Here is a 17,053-nt window from a genome sequence, read left to right on the forward strand (position 1 = left end):
GAGAGAGAGAGAGAGAGAGAGAGAGAGAGAGAGAGACAGACCGAGACCTTGACTGCTGAGAACTCCAGCAGCTAGGTTTGTTTTGTGACTATTTCTTGGAGTAGTGATGATACATTTGGGCTGATGTTTGTGCCCTCTCCCCATGTGCTGTCATCTTTTCTATTCATCTTTCTCATTTGGATGTTACTATGGGAACCTCACACTGCCCTGCAGGAAGGGGACCAGATTAAAAGAACAAAGGTGAGGAAGTTTAAGAAATAAACTTTACTCTTAAATGTATCTACCAAGGGCTAGGGAAATAGCCCAGTCTCCTAAGTGTGAGGACCTGAGTTCAGATGTCCAACACCAGCCTAAGAGCCCAGTGCAGCAGTGTGGCTTGTAATGCCAGCATTGGAGTAGGGGGCAGGCAGGTTAAATCAATAAGCTTCAGGTTCAATGAGATGAATACCTGCAAGCACATGTGCACAAGTCCACATGAACACCCCCTCCAACATGCACACAGCACATGTGCACACGTCCACATGAACACCCCCCTCCAGCATACACACAACACCCAGAGAACAAAGCTTCCCCAGTGCGTATCACTTGGTGAAGTAAGTATGTAACGATGCTGTGGGAAGAGCCTCTGCTGGATTGTTTTTGACCCAATTAATGCTGAAATGTGTCAGATGATCTGCCAAACAAGTCTCTTGAGTGTGTGGGAGGGGCCTGGGCTCCAAGAGCAGAACTGGCACTAGCAGGAAGGACCTGCAGGGAGCTCTGGCTCCAGCCTCCCACAGGCCTCTGGGGTGTCTTACGTCTGTTACTATGGCTGGCTCAGTCTCTCCATTCAGTTAGGAAATACTGCTCAGAAATGCTCCATATTAAAAATTTGCTCAACTGAAGTTGCACTAGAGTATAGTTCTGAAAATGGGCATTTGGGGAAATGACTTAGCTACCTAGAACAGGTGGAGTTTTTTGTTTGTTTGTTTGTTTGTTTGTTTTTTGGTTTAGAGGACTAGCAAGCTGCTGCTGATTCAGATTAATTAAAAGTTCAAGTAACCCCAATGGATTTCTAGTTAACATAAGAAAAGCTGAAGAACTCTAGGTGTAGCTGTAGAGTTTGTCTAGCAAACAGGATATAGTTTGTATTGTCTGCTTCTAAGGGGAAAGAAAGGAAATAAAGTCATTAAAGCATTAATAGTAAGATGTTAAATGTTCTGTTAGTCAGCCTTTGCTTGTAGAGTTTCTCTCTTGTTTGTAGCACATGAAAACATGTCTCTCAAACACAGAATGTTACCTAGGAGACGTTGAATCATCCTGTGGTATTCTGTATAGTGACTTAGGGTGTTGGCAGAAGTGCTACAGGCTGAAGCCCTCAGGATCTGTCTGTGAACATGCCCAGCCCTTTCTGGGTAGAAGGCTTTCTGTTGTAGACCTTCTCCTTTCTTGCCTTCCTGACTGGTTAGGAGCAGGAGTATGCCTCCAAACTGTCAAAATCATATCGGACTGTCATATTTCTACCTACCACCCTAAGAATAAAACAGTGCTCTCAGGGCCACTTGTGATTAAATTTTAAGAGCTATTAGCAACCTATGACTGTTGGGTGTGACAGTCACAGGTCTTGGTGGGGCTGGATGTTTGTAAGTTTAATGAGTTATTGCAGTTTAACAGTGTATTTCTCCATACATTCATAAAAGTGATTTTTTTTTTTCTGTCAGAGGATCACACCTTGTTATCCACATTCCTCGTCTGGTCTTTTCCAGTTATCACATTTGACATGTGTTCTGGTTCCTGACCCCTCTAGAGTCTGACTTCCGATATTGTAGAACTGTACTATGGGAAATGGGGGTTCCATCCTGAGAGGGCACTGCGGATGTTGGTATATATCCTTGAGGTAATCCAGAGAAGGTTACAGCCCACTCAGTGTATAGGAATCTTAGTGGGACTAGACTGTGAGAGTTGGACTTTTTTGCCATGGGCAGTTTTGTAGGAGGAAAGTAAAGGCTTGTTTGAGTAATAGGCTTGGGAGTTCTGTGAACTGTGTACATGCAATCAGATGGAAGGTTAGCTTGTCAAGGACCATTATAAGGCAAAACAAAACACAAGAAAAACAATCCCCAAACATAATAAACACACAAAATGGTGAATGCATAAGCAGAGTACCCCAAGGGCTTTAGCTTCTCCTTGTTTTTCTTACCCTCCACCCTCTATTCTGGGATTACGCAAATGCTGTCCTAGCCTCTGTCTAAATGTATATTCATGTCCATGTGTGGGTAAGTTGACCTCATAAGAAATAGACTACTGCTCTACCGTACCCTATAGAACCTCCAGTAGGCTGGAGGTCTTATATGTAATCTTACATTTCAATCACTTAAGATCTTGGAAAACAGAGTTTGTCACAAAGTACTAGTCTTCCTACTCATTTAAGACCTTTATTGTATATTATTTCAAAATGCCTTCCTTTGCTTTATCTACCAAATCAACGTGTTTCCTTTTATTGATGTGTCACGTGCTGATTGTTTTCTGATTTATGTGGGTTTCTCCCTTGAGCTACTGAAAGGTAAGTGTAGGTCCAGTGAGGTTTCTTTGTCCACATTCTTTCAGAGTGGAGGCTTAATAATACATTTTGTTAGGGCTAAGCCTAGAACTGTGGTTCCCACAGCTGGCCTTCCCTCAAAGCTCTTTTCTCCATTTAAAAAAGTCTTTGTTCAAGATATTAGGAAAAAATACATGTTCTATAAAGAAATCAAAAGACCATTACTATCTTTGTTGAGAGGAGTCTCTAAGGGTTTTCTATGAGTTTTAGTCTTTAGGAAACAGGCTTTCTAGGAAGAGGGATGGTGCTGAGTCAGCACAAAGTGTTATCTTGTCATTCACTAGCTCATTGTCAGTTAACTTCAAAGATCTAGCACAAAATAATAAAATGAAGAAGCAAGTTTTTGTGGCCTGTATGAGGAGGAGGCCATCCAGGCTGAGGTATGGTGAGATGCGTACACAGGCTGGTGTTCTTGGCTTTCTGCTAAGCACACTTGTTAATCTTAGTAGGAAACCCAATACCCCAGGACTAAGGGTGATAGTAACAAAAGCCAGGGTGAGGATGTCACTTGGATGGTAAAGTGTTTGGATGGCAAACACAGAGCCCTGGGTTCAGTCTCCAACATCCAGTACTTTCTGTGTGGTGGGACCCACCTGTAATTTCAGCACTCCAGAGATGCAGGCAGACGGTCCAAAGTTAAAGGCCATCTTGGATACACAATGAGTTTGACGCGAGACCAGACTTCATGAAATCCTTTCTCAGTGACAACACAAACAACTCTAACCTGAAAGGAGCAAAAAAGGTTCCAAAGGGCTTCTTGTTAGTATCAATGCGTCACCTAATTAAACTATTAAGTTATTAAATTAATTATGATTGACCTAAATGCCATCTATACTAATAAAATTTTTGAAAATGTTCAAAGATGATAATATTTCATTGAAGTGATCTGTGGTATTGAATAAAAGCTGTATGTAAAATGGTAGACTTGGCACTTGCTATAAAGGACACACAGCCTTCTTTTCCCTCCACACAGGCTGCTTTCCTTTTCAGAGCTCAGTGAAAGCTTCACCGGAAGTGTGTGTCCCGGTTATGTCAGGTGTACTGTCTGTCTCTGCCTCCAAGAAATCTGCTTACTTTTCTGTTGCTCTAACAGCACACTTGGTGTTTGTATGTGTGTGTGTTTCTGATCTTGATTGAAATATAATTTACACATTATAGAACAGTTTGATTAGTTTTAATAGATGTATATAGTTTACAGCACCCACCACCCCAGGAAAACAGATTTTTCTCACTCCATAAGGCTTGCTATAAAAAAAAAAAACTTATATAAAGAGATGCTACTTGAAATATAAGATGTAGTGATTCCAATTCCATGGTTGCCTCTTTCAATTTCTGGAATAATTATCAAAATGAATACAGTCATAAAATGAATGCATAAGAACAGGCAATCAGGGCTGGTGAGATGGCTCAGCGGTTAAGAGCACTGACTGCTCTTCTAGAGGTCATGAGTTCAAATCCCAGCAACCACATGGTGGCTCACAACCATCTGCAATGAGATCTGATGCCCTCATATGGGTGTCTGACAGCAACAGTGTACTTACATATAATAAATAAATAAATAAATCTTTAAAAAAAAAAAAAGAACAGGCAATCAATGCATGGAAAGTTAGAATCAGCACTAGTTGCCATTAGGAAAATGCCAAATAAGACTGGATGGGATAGCATCTGACATAAACAAAGATTGCTCACATTGAAAGGACATGGTCCAAAGTGTTGATGAGAATGTGGAGGAACTGGAATGCCTTATCTTGCCCCTTTGCTAGGTCTAAAACAATATTCTCAAGATTTTTCCAAGCCAACCATGGTGGCTCATACTGTAATCTCAACATTTGGGATTGCTATGCAGGGATAAAGAATTGGTTTGAATTTCCAGAACTCATATAAAGCAGGGCACAGAGGCAAGCATCTGTATTCTATGTGCTCCTACAGGGAATCCCTCATGAGGCAGGAGGATTCCTACAAATTTGAGGCCAGTCTGGGGGAACTTAATGAGTTCCAGGTTAGCCTGAAAAACACAAAAGAAAGGAAATAAGCAATAAGAATAGTTTTTGTTTTTGTGTGAGGTGTGTATTCAAGCATGTGTGTGAGCGCAGACTCTCCTGTACCATGCTGCTTATGTGGTAGTCAGGGGACAGCCTCAAGTACTTCCTTACCCTCCACCTTATTTGAGATAGATGTCTTCTCTTTACCCCTGTCTACTCCAGGCTAGCTGGACTGTGAACTGCTGAGGACTCTACTGCCTCTACCTCCTACCTCCCTGTAGGAGCACAGGGAGTACAGATGCTTGCCTCTGTGCCCTGCTTTATATGAGTTCTGGAAATTCAAACCTATTCTTTATCCCAGCAGGGCGAGAGCCTTTCCCATGGAGCCTTCTCCCAGGCCCTCGGTTTTAATCTGTAAAATCAGTCGGTTCCACTTTGATTCCCTTTCAGCTCCCATCCTGACCTTTCTTTCCTCCTACCTTATATTTTCCCTACTCCTGCATTCCTCCAGTGTCATTTTATGTCAGGTACTGGCAGTTAATTCGAAGATGAATAGAACAAACTGAGCTACCTAGCTACCTCTAGGAATCAGTCCACAATGGGAGGGAGACAAGCCAATCGCCTGACCATGATCATGTGAAAAATGCTTTAGGGCACTGAGGAACTGGCCACCCCAGGACAGTCAGACCCACAATGTGAAGTAGGTAGCTGATGCTTTGAGAAAGCTGGGATGACTAGGATGCATTGGGAGGAGCACGCCTGAGAAAGAACACACTGTATGCAGGGTTTTAGAGGCTGGGGAAGTGTGGTCAGAACTGCTGGAGGTGCTGCTGGTGGAGGGGCCAGTCAGGTGAGGCAGGTCAACAGGGACCCTGTCAGGAAGCCCCTACCTGCTTAGAGTTTGTACTTTTTCCTGCAAAGAAAGAGAACTGGAAAACCTCCTATTCATCTTTGTAGAGAGGTTATAAGTACCCTGAAGCCAGTGTGTCTTATTCATCTTTGCATTCTTTATGTTGCTCTAGTCCTAGACTAGGTAGGAGATGCTGATGGAACCTTCAGAATCATGCATTCTTGCCACATCATTAAATAGGATGCCAGAGTAAAGAAACTTTCGAATGGACCAGTGAGGGTCTCTTTATATCCTATACATTGTGTTTCTGCACTCCTGAATTTAAATTATCTGCTTTAATCTTTGCTTGCTTGCCTGGGAATCTACTACTCATCTTTGCTGACTCTAAGGATAAAGACCGAGTTGAGAGTGGTTTTCATGGCTGCTGTTTACTGTCTCCAGTGCTTTCTACCTCTTTAGTTCCTGTTGACCATGTCATTTACCTGGGGAAGCCTTCACTGTACCAACTTTCCTACAACCAACTTAGCATGTGATCATCCTAAAGTTGGCATCTGATTTCCTCTTCTGTCCTCATGAGCAAGTGACACCCTTATTGTCCCGAAACCTGTCTCAGTGCCTGACATTTACTAGATACTCAACACAAAGTACCTTTGGTTCCATGAATGAATTTCCAAGATGACTAAAGGATTGCATTCACATTGTGTCCTCAGATAAAGGAATTGAGAGTCAGAGGCCATGTCATTTGCCCAAGATGTATGATCAATCAAAGCCTACAACTCAGGGACAGCTGCCAATAAAGCACATCTCTTGCTTCTTGTAGACACTTGATGGATGCTTCTTCATGCCTGTTTCTGTGACATGAACCCACCTACCTGCTGGTGGACTAGACAGTACCCTGAAAGAGCACAGACTCTACAGTCCATTTGTACTTAAGTCTCACTTCAGCTGTTTGCTATCTTTGTGCCTGGGACAAGGTGCTCAATCATTCCATGACCCAGTTTTTTTAGAAAATGGGTTAGTAATAATACCCACTTGGTGGGATTGATATATTAGTTAAAATAAATTAATTTACATAAAATATTACTAACAGACACATAGAAAATGTTGAACAGTCATTAGCTATTATTGTCAGAATACATTTATCCTTTTCCATGTCCTTATTGTAGATCAAAATTTTCTGTGGGAATATTACAGCAATTTGTTTTTGTTCTGTGAATATTTTCTTTTGGCATTAGATTGTGTGCCCCAGCTCCTCTATGTCCTCACAGTTTAAAATAGGTCATATCTGCAACTCAGCAAAATCGCACACTATTTCACCCATGCTGTGAATTTTGAAGTTTTAGGATCCACACATTTTGTCCACACCTATATTCAGGAAAAACGATGCTGATATATAGTAAATGTGTATTGTTAAGAATGCTGTTCCCTCAAATCAAAAGCATTTTCCCAAACTAAGCTAGGTACTATTGAGCAGTTTGATTAACTGGGCTGATTGCTCGGAAGTGATTTATGTTCGCCTTGCTTCCCCTGTTTTTCAGAGCAGGTGTGACTCATAGGAAATTTAAAAAGGAAGGAAGATAATTACTTCCCATATATAAAGTTGCATGCCAGAATTTCAGCATTTTAAACATGTTCTCTCATAATGAAATTTTCGATGCCAGTTCTTCTTTTCTTCTTTCCTTCCTTGGCTATTCATTAGCCAGTTTCTTTTGGTTAGAGTATGATTGCATGTGTGTGTGTGTACATATTTTAGTGCCTTAACTATTTATTTCGCTCTTAAAACTAGCTAGCAACTGATTTGTGTTCAAGTGAGAGAAATAACTACAGTACAGTTGCTACCCTGAGCCAGGCATTACTGCATGGTTCCTCATTGCTAGTGCTTGCAGGAAGAGTTAGTGGTCTGCTTGTTCCGGAGAGGAAGCAGTGACTTGGTGGGATTCAGAGGCGGGAAGCTGACCTGTTAGAGACTCTGGAGGGACAGATGTTAATGAGATTAAAGCAAAGAGCTAATTAGAAGTTACCCTGGCAGAGAAACTTTTACAAATGGAGGCCTTCAAGAGTCCAGCTGAAGAATGGGTAATTAATTTTTCAGGCATCATGGAAGTCATAAAGATTCTGGACTGCATGCTTGAAATAGCACAGGGTTTATTTTCAAGGCAGTGACTCTAACACATAGTTTCTAGACCAGAGCATCAGCAAGAGGTTGGAAACCTAACAGAAATGCCTACACCACACCTTCCCTGATGGCCTACATGCTAGTGGTCAGTGAGGTCAGAAGCCCTCTGGTGATTCTGGTGCTCACCCAGGATTGAAAGCAGAAATGATTGAAGAGAACTAGGTGTGCTGAGTAGACAGTACTGGAAGGGCAAGGAAGATGTGTGAGGGGCTGTCCAGAAGCCCCAGCAGGGTTACTGGGACATAAGTAAGTCTGGGTGGTTCCATGGTGCATGAAACAAAGGGAAAATCTTTTCAAGGAGGGTGTAATGGCACTTGATGACTAAGTTGTCATAGGAGTGTAAAATGTAAGATAGGAAGCCAATGACCTGTACCTGCAAGTTCCCAAGTATGACTGACAGCAGATATACACACAAGCCATTCAATAGAACTTGCCATTAGAGATCAGAACCTTATTGAACCCTAATTTATAGCTTTTATCTTTATCCACATCCAGCCGTCTACAGCTCTCAACTAGATAACCTTCCCTGTGGGAACATACATGAACCAGGCGCTCAATACCAATAATCACATTAACTATGGATGGAGTTACTAGATGCCAAGACTTTCTCTCTAAACACTCCTTATTCATTATCTCTTTGCTGCTATTCATTAGTTATAAATGTCTGTAAGTTGACTTCCCAAGCTCTCCACCCCGTAGGCTTAATGTTTCTAAGCATCTAGCCGAGAAGCTAAGAGTCGGGACCCTGGAGGCACACAGCTCTGGGGATAAAAACCTAGCCTCTTTGTTCAGCAGGTGTGTAGGCCAGAGGAAGTATCTAAGCTTCACCGTCCGTTCCCCTTAACCCTCTCACACTGGAGATTATTATTGTAAGGGATGTGATAATGAGTGGCCCTCTTCAGGTTCATTGTGAGAATTAAACAGGAAAGGTCTGTCTGTACACAAAATCCTTAGGACATATTAGTTAAGGGTTATGGTGATGATACCAGGCACTTACACAAAACTCCATTGGCTCATTGTGTTCAAAACTAGAAAGTTCCCAGATCTAGAGAGATGGCTCAGTGGTTAAGAGCACTGGCTGCTTACTCTTCCAGAGGATCTGGGTTTAATTCCCAGTACCCATGCAGCATCTTACAACTGTCTGTAACTCCAGTTTCAGGGGAGCTGATACCTTCTTCTAGCCTCCATGGACACCAGGTATGCATGTGATGCACACACAGACATGCAGGCAAAACACTCATTCTCAGGTGATGATGATGATGATGATGTTCCTTGGCCTGGCACTTAAGGCCTTCTACAAACTGGTTATAGCCTTAGCTCCAATTCAGTGAGTTGTATAGCTCACTGCTTCATCTAAACTGGCTATGGTTTCCCTTATGTACCAAATCTATTATCCAAACCTAGGCTTTGATTTCTGTTGGCTGCCTTAGTTTTTATCACTATAACAAAAAACATCCAATATAGTGAGCCTATAAAAAGAAAAAGTTTATGCCAACCCCACAGTTTGGAAAATTCCATGTCATGATCCTTGGCATTGTTATGGACTGAATCAAGGCAGCATTATCATAAAGGGAGCACTTGGCAAAGCAAAAACCATTCATATCATGACCAGGAGACAGAGAGAGGAAATGGACAGGTCCCTCAATCCCCTTTCGGGGTATACCCCACTAACCTAAGGTCATGTTTCTTCTAGTCTCTACCCCAAAAGGGTTCCATCCGTTTCCAATAGTGTCATGCTGGGGAAGAGATTTCTAGTACATGAACCTTTGGGGGACATTCAGAATCTAAATTAAAGCACTCCATTCGCAAATCCATTTTTGGATAATGACTATGGAGTGCTTAGAGAAAAGACCTTGGCATTTAATAAGAACTCTATCTGTAGTCAGTGCTTTTGTTGGTATTGAGTGTCTGGTACATTTTCATTCCTATCATGTGTAAACCATCCAGTGCTCAGCCCAAGAATACATTTTCTGTAATCTCTATCCTTTCTGGAAGATTGTCAGCAGCAAACCATCACTTTTAATATGATTAATCCTGAATTCCTGTGGCTTAACAGCCTTGCAGCGCACTCCGTGGACTATCCATAGCATTAGCAACAGCTAAGGCCCAACCTGGCCATTCCCCCAAATCTTGGCACCCGTAGTGCTGTGCTTTCTCCACCTTGCAGTGCTGGGGTCTGGCCCTATGCCATGGGAAGCTACATTAGTCGTCATAAAACATACTTTGAACTAACTTCCATCTTAACTGTGTGTTGGTGAATTGCTTTTCTCCTTGATGACACTGTCAGTGTACTCTATAGGGATAATATTGATCTCTGTAATACTAATCTTTGTTTTTTCTTCTTCTCAGGATGAACTTGACCTCACAGACAAACACAGGGAAGCCATGTTTGCACTTCCAGCAGAGAAAAAGTGGCAGATATACTGTAGCAAGAAAATGGTAAGATACTCACCATGATCATAGTTAAACAGAAGAATGTCACTTCCGACTCCTTTTGCTCCCGCATTACATCTGCTGGACTCAGAAAGCTCTTTGTGATGCGGAAACCAGTTTGAACATGTCACGTTATAGCCTTGCAGCTCCATATAGTGAAGTACTACTTCTCGGATGTTGTTTTTATGAGCAACTCCCGGGGATCCACACAGCCGTCACCGTTACTCATAACTGTGTGTAACTGAGACCTAAAATAACATAGGCCTGTATGAGGCAGAAGCATCTCCCCTGCTCCTCCCGTAGCAGTTCGTGCAAGGTGAATGAAGATGGGTGTCATAGCTGTTTACATACTGTAGTAAAGCTTCACACTTTGCTGCCTCTAGAGTGTGGCCTCGCTGTCCACATAGTCCAAAGTGCTCTTCAGCCAGTTCCCATTCCAAAATGGAAAATGAGAAACGGGAGAAGTGGAGCACACAGCCTGCTGTGTTCATCCCGCAGCACATCTGTGACACTCACTGGACAACTTTCAGGAGTCCATTCTCTTCTTCCACCGTGGGTTCCAGGGATTGAAGTCAGGGTGTCTGCCTTGCACTTGTTTCACCCACTGATCCACTGCTGGCCCTCACTTCAGGAGTTCTACATCCTTTCAAGCCTCATTGTGAGGAACATGGCAGTACCTTCATTCTGGGTAGTCACTTAACAATTAAAAGCTGGTACTGTATCACCTCAGGAGATGGGACAAATGACACTGGGGGCAGCGAGAAACTACTGAAAACCTTTCTGCATCCATGGTACAGGGCATCACTTGGCAGAGAGCACTGGAATTAAGTTCATGCTCCCATTTTTTAAAGCTGCACCAGATTCTTAGACCATCCCCATATGCATTTCCCCCTGTTACATCTGACATTTGAATTAAATGGACATTAAATTTAATGTCCAGGTCAGAGCCACCACCTAAGAGAAAGAGCCAGCTCTTTCTAACATGCAACAGACACCCTGATTACACACTCTTGACCTAGGGACCCAGCAACAAATGGCTGCAACCCAGTATTAGGACACCTTCTATTAGATGGTCAGATGCAGTTTGGAGCGTCCATCTATTAATGTGGCTGTCTCTCAGTGCCTCTGCCTGGGTCACTGGTATGCCAGCCACCACAGAGTCCTCGGTGTCTCAGTAATCAGTGAGTGTGCATGCTTATCGCTGTAGCTGACATTAGCTGCTTATGAGGCACTGTTTTCTACTGATCCTTACAGCTCTCTTCGCATACTTTGTACTAGGTTAATAACAGTTTTACTGGCACTACAAAGAGTGCCACAAAATTTAAAGCATACTTAATTTTCCACCTGTGCAGTTAAAACAGGTAAATGACATGTCAGATTTCTCTTTGGTGGCCTTTGCTGAAAGATCTGTCCAGCTCTAACATCTCAGCATCATCTTCAGATCAGTCCATTATGATCCTAACATCCTCATCATTCTGTAGCCCATGGTCCTGGTCCATCAGTGTGCCTCCCCTTCTGCTCTTCCATGTTGGACCTGTTTAGCACTGAAAACTTACATTGAAAGGTCAAGCAGCATGTTTCATTCACTAGAAAGAGATTTTAGAATGAATGAAAGTAAGATGTATTCAGTCCTGTTCTGATGAATTTATATCATCATTTTTCTTCAATTGTTTATTCATATTACTAATTGGTCATTTGTTCATTGTGTCGATGCCATGACATTCATGTGGCCAGCAGATAGAACATCTTTTGGGAGTCAGTTCTCTCCTTCCACTGTGTAGGACCCAGGGATCAGACTCAGATTGTCAGGCTTTAGGGCAAGTGCTTTTGCCCACTGAACCAGCTCACTGTACACAGAGGACTTGTTCTGTTTGGTTAGTCCTGGTGTGGACTTTTTTCCCTCTAAATTATGAAACATTGCAAATCGAGTGTATGTCCCAGAGGATGGAAAAGGAAATGCGACTGGGAACAGCTTACTGGGGGAAAGTTCTCTTCTTCCTTATATCTTATTACATCCTTGACAGCAAGTAAAAGTTAGTCATGGAAACTCCTGCCCCTCACATTACAGAAGGCAACCACTAGAAAACAGTTGCGTGCTCAGGCTCACAGCTGCTGCTCATCTATCAGTGTCCAGGCTTATAAGACCCCTCTGCAGGTCGTGTGTGTGTGTGTGTGTGTGTGTGTGTGTACTCGTGTGTTAGGCTTGGCCTTTAATGGGAATATGGATATGAATATGGACCACTGGCCATGGAATCTGCTTTCTGAGGCATGGCCTCTTCTTGCTCAAACCTGGCTACCCCGCATAGATTTTCTCGTATTCTTCTAGCCCCTCTCCAGAAGCAATTGCATAGCTCATTTGGGATGCCAATTTCTTTAGAGACTCCCATGGTATGTGTGTACATCTAGTGTCTTTCTTAATCACTCTTCATCTCACTTTCTGAGAGAAGACCTGTCTCTAAACTGGAGCTTGCTGATTCTGCAAAACTGTCTCTGCATCCAAACCTGGGACCTTCCGCTTGTGAGGCAGGCACTGTTCTAGCCTATCGACTCCAGATCATCAGGACTAGAATTTCTCCCATTGTTAAAATAATATTGTGCCTGAGGCCTAAAACTGGAGCTTTTGGACACTGCAGTAAACTAAGAGGCATGTAGTGAACAACTGTGATGACAGAAACCTAACCAACAGAGGCATATGCTGTTTACCTCGTCTCTTGTGATGTCTCTTAGCATGGGCTTCATGGAGACCATCCTTTGCCTTAAAACATCATTTCCCCTGGAACACAGGTTTTTCAGTCCAGGTTTATCACCAGTAAGACAAACCACATCCATTTCTAAGGCTGAGGGCAAGCTTCCCCTATGGCTCCTTCAGATTTCCTTATTTCAAGATTAGAACCTAGAGCAGCACAGACGTTCACTCACACAGTGAAGAGCAGGGTAAGGGCCCATGGCAGCCAACAGGAACAGACCCCCAGGAGCAGATTCTCTGGGTCAAAGTGAACAGAAGTCACGCGTGCAAACAAGGGCCGAGCAGCCTGGGGCAGGCAGATCTCAGCCAGGGGCCTTCTCCACTCCTCCCAGCAGCTGCTCGGATCCCGGCAGTGGTTCCTCTGCTTATCAACTATGTGGTTTAGGAAACTTGTCTGTTTGAGTCTATGGTTGAAACCTTATTTCCAAAGCCAAAATACAAGCAGTGAGAATATTTCTGGGGTGAAAATGATAAAAAGAACTGAACCTTGCGTGGTTGACTGTTGGGAGCGTCAGTGATGGATACTGTGGTCTTGCTGAAATCCAAACACGTCTCTCTCACTTGCTGCACTGGCTGCTCCATCCTGGTTTGCACATGCAGCAATCCATTGTCAAATTCTTAAACTTGCATGAAAGGTCCAAAAAAGGTCTAGTCGGTGGCGTTGGGGGTATTTTCAAATAGGAAATGTTTGTGGTTCTTATCTTTAGAGGTAATTCCCTTTTTAGCTCCAATCACAACATAGCCTTTTGTTTAAATGAGGTTTTTCCCAGTCTCTAGCCAGAAATTGCATCTGTTAACAATCTTTGGATTTTAGACTGAAGCTTTTAAAACAATGAACCATCTGACCATGAAAGGCATCTGGCCGTGCTGTAAGTCCTGGGAACGTAGGGAGTAGCTGTGCAGAGGTGAGAGTGCGTGCTGCTCACTGCATTGTAGTGACTGCATGCATAGGAATGGTCTTTAGCTCTGTCCGTAGTGTCACTTACCCAGTGCTGAGTATCAAGGCAGTGCTTTTGTCCCTTCCCAGAGTCTGCAAAGCTGATTGGGCTGTAGATCGTCTCTGCTGCAGAGACACAGCTATCAAGGGAGAGGCCAGCCTTTCACACGGGCGCCTAATCCTGCCTGCTTTGCTTCTAAAGCCTCAGATCTCATGAGTTGAGTCTTCTGTTGCATTTCCGTGTCTTGTGGAGACACTTTGGAAAGGGGAATTTCCACTGACCTCCTCCCCTACTGCCTTTGTGTGGTTTTTGTGTTCAAGTGCATGTGCGTGTGCGTGTGCGTGTGCGTGTGGGTGTGCGTGTGCATGATTGGGTATGTGGTTGAGCTTGATCTAGCGCAGATAAATCAGTCTAGTATCTTCTCCATCCTGGCCATGATTCAGCCATGTTGATCTCTGTATTTTGCTAGTCTGGTCCTGGACACATTTTCAGGCCATGTAAGGGAGGGAAATTTGACTAGTGCGTCTCCTCACCCCATTTGGTTTGTTTATGCTGATCAGATCAAACCCAAGCTTCTCTGGAGTTCTCCTTTCAGCAGGAGCCCATGGTGATAAAAGCAGTACTGTCTGAGGGCAGGAGGGTCGCTGTCCTTTCAACTTCTGGAGATTTAGGGCAGCCAGTGTTTGAAGTGTAGAGAGGGGGTGATTGTATCAAAATAGGATGTAGGGGATGCATATGCTGAGGTCATGGAACTAAAGACAAACGCAGCCCTTCCTTTGAACACAACTGTCACATAAGCCAGCTGAAGAAGGAGGTCAGATGAGCTGCTGTTCTGTAGCTGGTACCTTGTCCTAGCTGCAGGCTGTTGTTCTGAATTGGAGTATTGAAGAGGATAGGATACTGTTTTCTTTCTTTTTGTTCATTTGCTTCATCATACAGTAGACTGAGCATTGACTCTTCAAGTATCCACTGTAGTAGATGTCAGGATTTATGAAAGGGAGCCAGCAAAATAACCTCAACCTGACACTGGACCTGTCAGGCTGGCTGGCTGCCTTTGCCCAGTTTCTGAGCTTCTTTAGAAGTACCTGATTTGGTTTCCAGCCATTGAATTTTCAACCTGTGATACTTAACTTTGGTTTGTGCTGGAAAGTGATAAAGAAAGTAGCAAAAGCCATCCTGGTTAGAAATAACCAGCCTGTCCTTCCCTGCTTTCACATCTTTAATGAGTCCATGAGGGGCACAGTAGCATTGAGCCAGAAGCATCTCCAGACTCTGCAGGCTTCAGGACTGTCTGTCCTGTCTGTGTCTGCGTGTTCTGTGTAGAGACTCCTTAGCTGCAAAGCAGTAAGAAATGACAGGCTCTGGGGGCCTGGCGTTTCACTCAGTGAAGCAATGTGTTGGTGAAGAAGACCAGGTTGGTGTATAATTAAATAGAGTACAGTGTCTGCTCTAGGAAGAATCAGCAAGATTCCTGGGATGATTAGATAAGAATGTCAGATTTCCTAGAGTAAATGGGTTTGGGAGAAGCAGATATCAATAAAACCAAACAATTGTCATCATGTCATAAGCTCCACAGAACAGGAAGCTGACAGGCTGTAGTGCACAGAGAAGAAAGACCTACCTCTGTGGCTGTGGCTCCAGTGACTTCCCACCATGGCGTTGACTACTGCTGGTTTTACCAGAGGGTTGACTTCATGCTTACATCCTTCATCTGTAAGTAGGTCCCTTTCAACGTCTGAGCTGTGTTCTTGTGACTGTTATCCTACTCTCATCCACAACCCTCAATTTGTACTTTGCTTTCACTCCTCTTGAGGCTATTTAAATAGTCATTTCAACTGTCCACTCTATCTGATTGTGTCTGATCAGATACAGGCCTATTAGGAGAGTTTTAAGAGGCTTCAAGTGAGATGGGAACTTGAACACAGGTGTGAGTTGGGTGGAGCCATGTTACCTGGTGAAGCATTCCCATGTTCCTTCCCACAGGATCTACCTTTCTCTGCATGCTTCAGAGGCTGGAGAGACATAGAAGGCAGGTGCACAGTGTGTCATTGGCGTTCCCTCTTGCTTTGTTGCTGGATACGAAGTTTAAATAAGACCCTACTTCTGAGATCCTGATTGGCTTCAGATACACCTACAGCTCTTGGTCATGAATGTGTCTGCAGAGTCTGGAACACTCCTCTTCCGGGAAGCGATCCGAGAAGCAGGGAGGGTTAGTGGTGAGGATGCTCTCTGCAGTTGTCTCTGAAAGCAGTTCAGTGCATCAAGACATTTAAACGACAGGAGAAAGCTCTCAGCACTTAATGTCAAGGTTAAGAAACAAGCTCTAAAGCCATGGAGTTACAATGATCACAAGTCTGTAGAGGTATGTAGATGGATGTGTGGATGTAGACAGACATGTGGACAGACAGCTTTCTAGGAAAGATTCTGGGTGATTGATATTTTTTTTCTTTTATATACATTTCCTAATTTTTCTATAGTTCATTATTCTCTACCTTACCTTGAAATATCTTTATCTTGATTGCTAAAAACAAAATTGCTTTGTTTGAAAAATATACATAACAGTTTTAAATCAGTTTTCAGTGAGAGAAACAGGACCCATAGGAAGTTATGGTTATCTGACAGTCTTCTGCACTTGCCATAGGGAACTGTTCATAAGCTGTCCTTATGGAGAATGAGTGAGTGTGTGTGTATATGAATGAGTGTGTGTGAATGTGTGTGTGTATAACTGAGTGTGAGTGTATGTGAATGTGTGTGTGTGTGTGTGTATGAGTGTGTGCATGAGAAGCTGGGGAAGCTCTCTGCGAGGCTCTGACATTGAATCAAGTGGTGAAGCTATGCATCCCTGGGCATGAGGGAAGGAAATGGGCGAAGTGTAGACTGACAGCTGTATCTACTTCACATCCTGTGATATTAATGTGAGTGTCCTACTGACACTGCTGAACACGCTGATGTCTGGCCCAAACATGATGAAAAAGGAAAGGTCTCTAGGACTGTTGCTGACCTGCTACTGCCCCACAGCAGCCCAGAGGGTCACCAGGTGAGCTACAGAGGGTAAGAACTCCAGAACCATGGTGGTACTGCCTTGACTCCTGTGTGAGTCGCTGTTCTGTGCATGGCCTGTCAGGAGCCAACAAGGAGCTATGCAGGTCAGTCTAGCCTGTTTGAATATAGCAGTGGCACAGTGCATTTATTACAATTAGAAGGAAAAGTATATACTTAAAATGCAAATAATGCTTGTTGTCATGACAACCCTGGCATTGTTTGCTTCCTGAGGCTTCAGGGTCCTTTTTCATCTCCTCCTTAGTTCTCTGGGAGGTTTGAGACCATAGCGTGTGAGTGTGTGTGAGTGT

General features: G+C 43.4%; 1 protein-coding gene across 3 annotated transcripts in view; it reads left to right on the forward strand.

The window, feature by feature from the left end:
• Window positions 1-17,053, forward strand: part of Daam1 (dishevelled associated activator of morphogenesis 1) — a 158,595-nt gene that overhangs the window by 74,351 nt on the left and 67,191 nt on the right. For all 3 annotated transcript variants that reach the window (XM_028789181.1, XM_028789173.1, XM_028789189.1), the window contains exon 3: window positions 9,936-10,025. In XM_028789181.1, coding sequence (XP_028645014.1) covers window positions 9,936-10,025 — 90 coding nt within the window. The remainder of the gene's footprint in view (window positions 1-9,935; window positions 10,026-17,053) is intronic.

The sequence above is a fragment of the Grammomys surdaster genome, unplaced genomic scaffold (assembly GCF_004785775.1).
Source record: "Grammomys surdaster isolate TR1022 unplaced genomic scaffold, NIH_TR_1.0 127, whole genome shotgun sequence".
NCBI lineage: Eukaryota > Metazoa > Chordata > Mammalia > Rodentia > Muridae > Grammomys > Grammomys surdaster.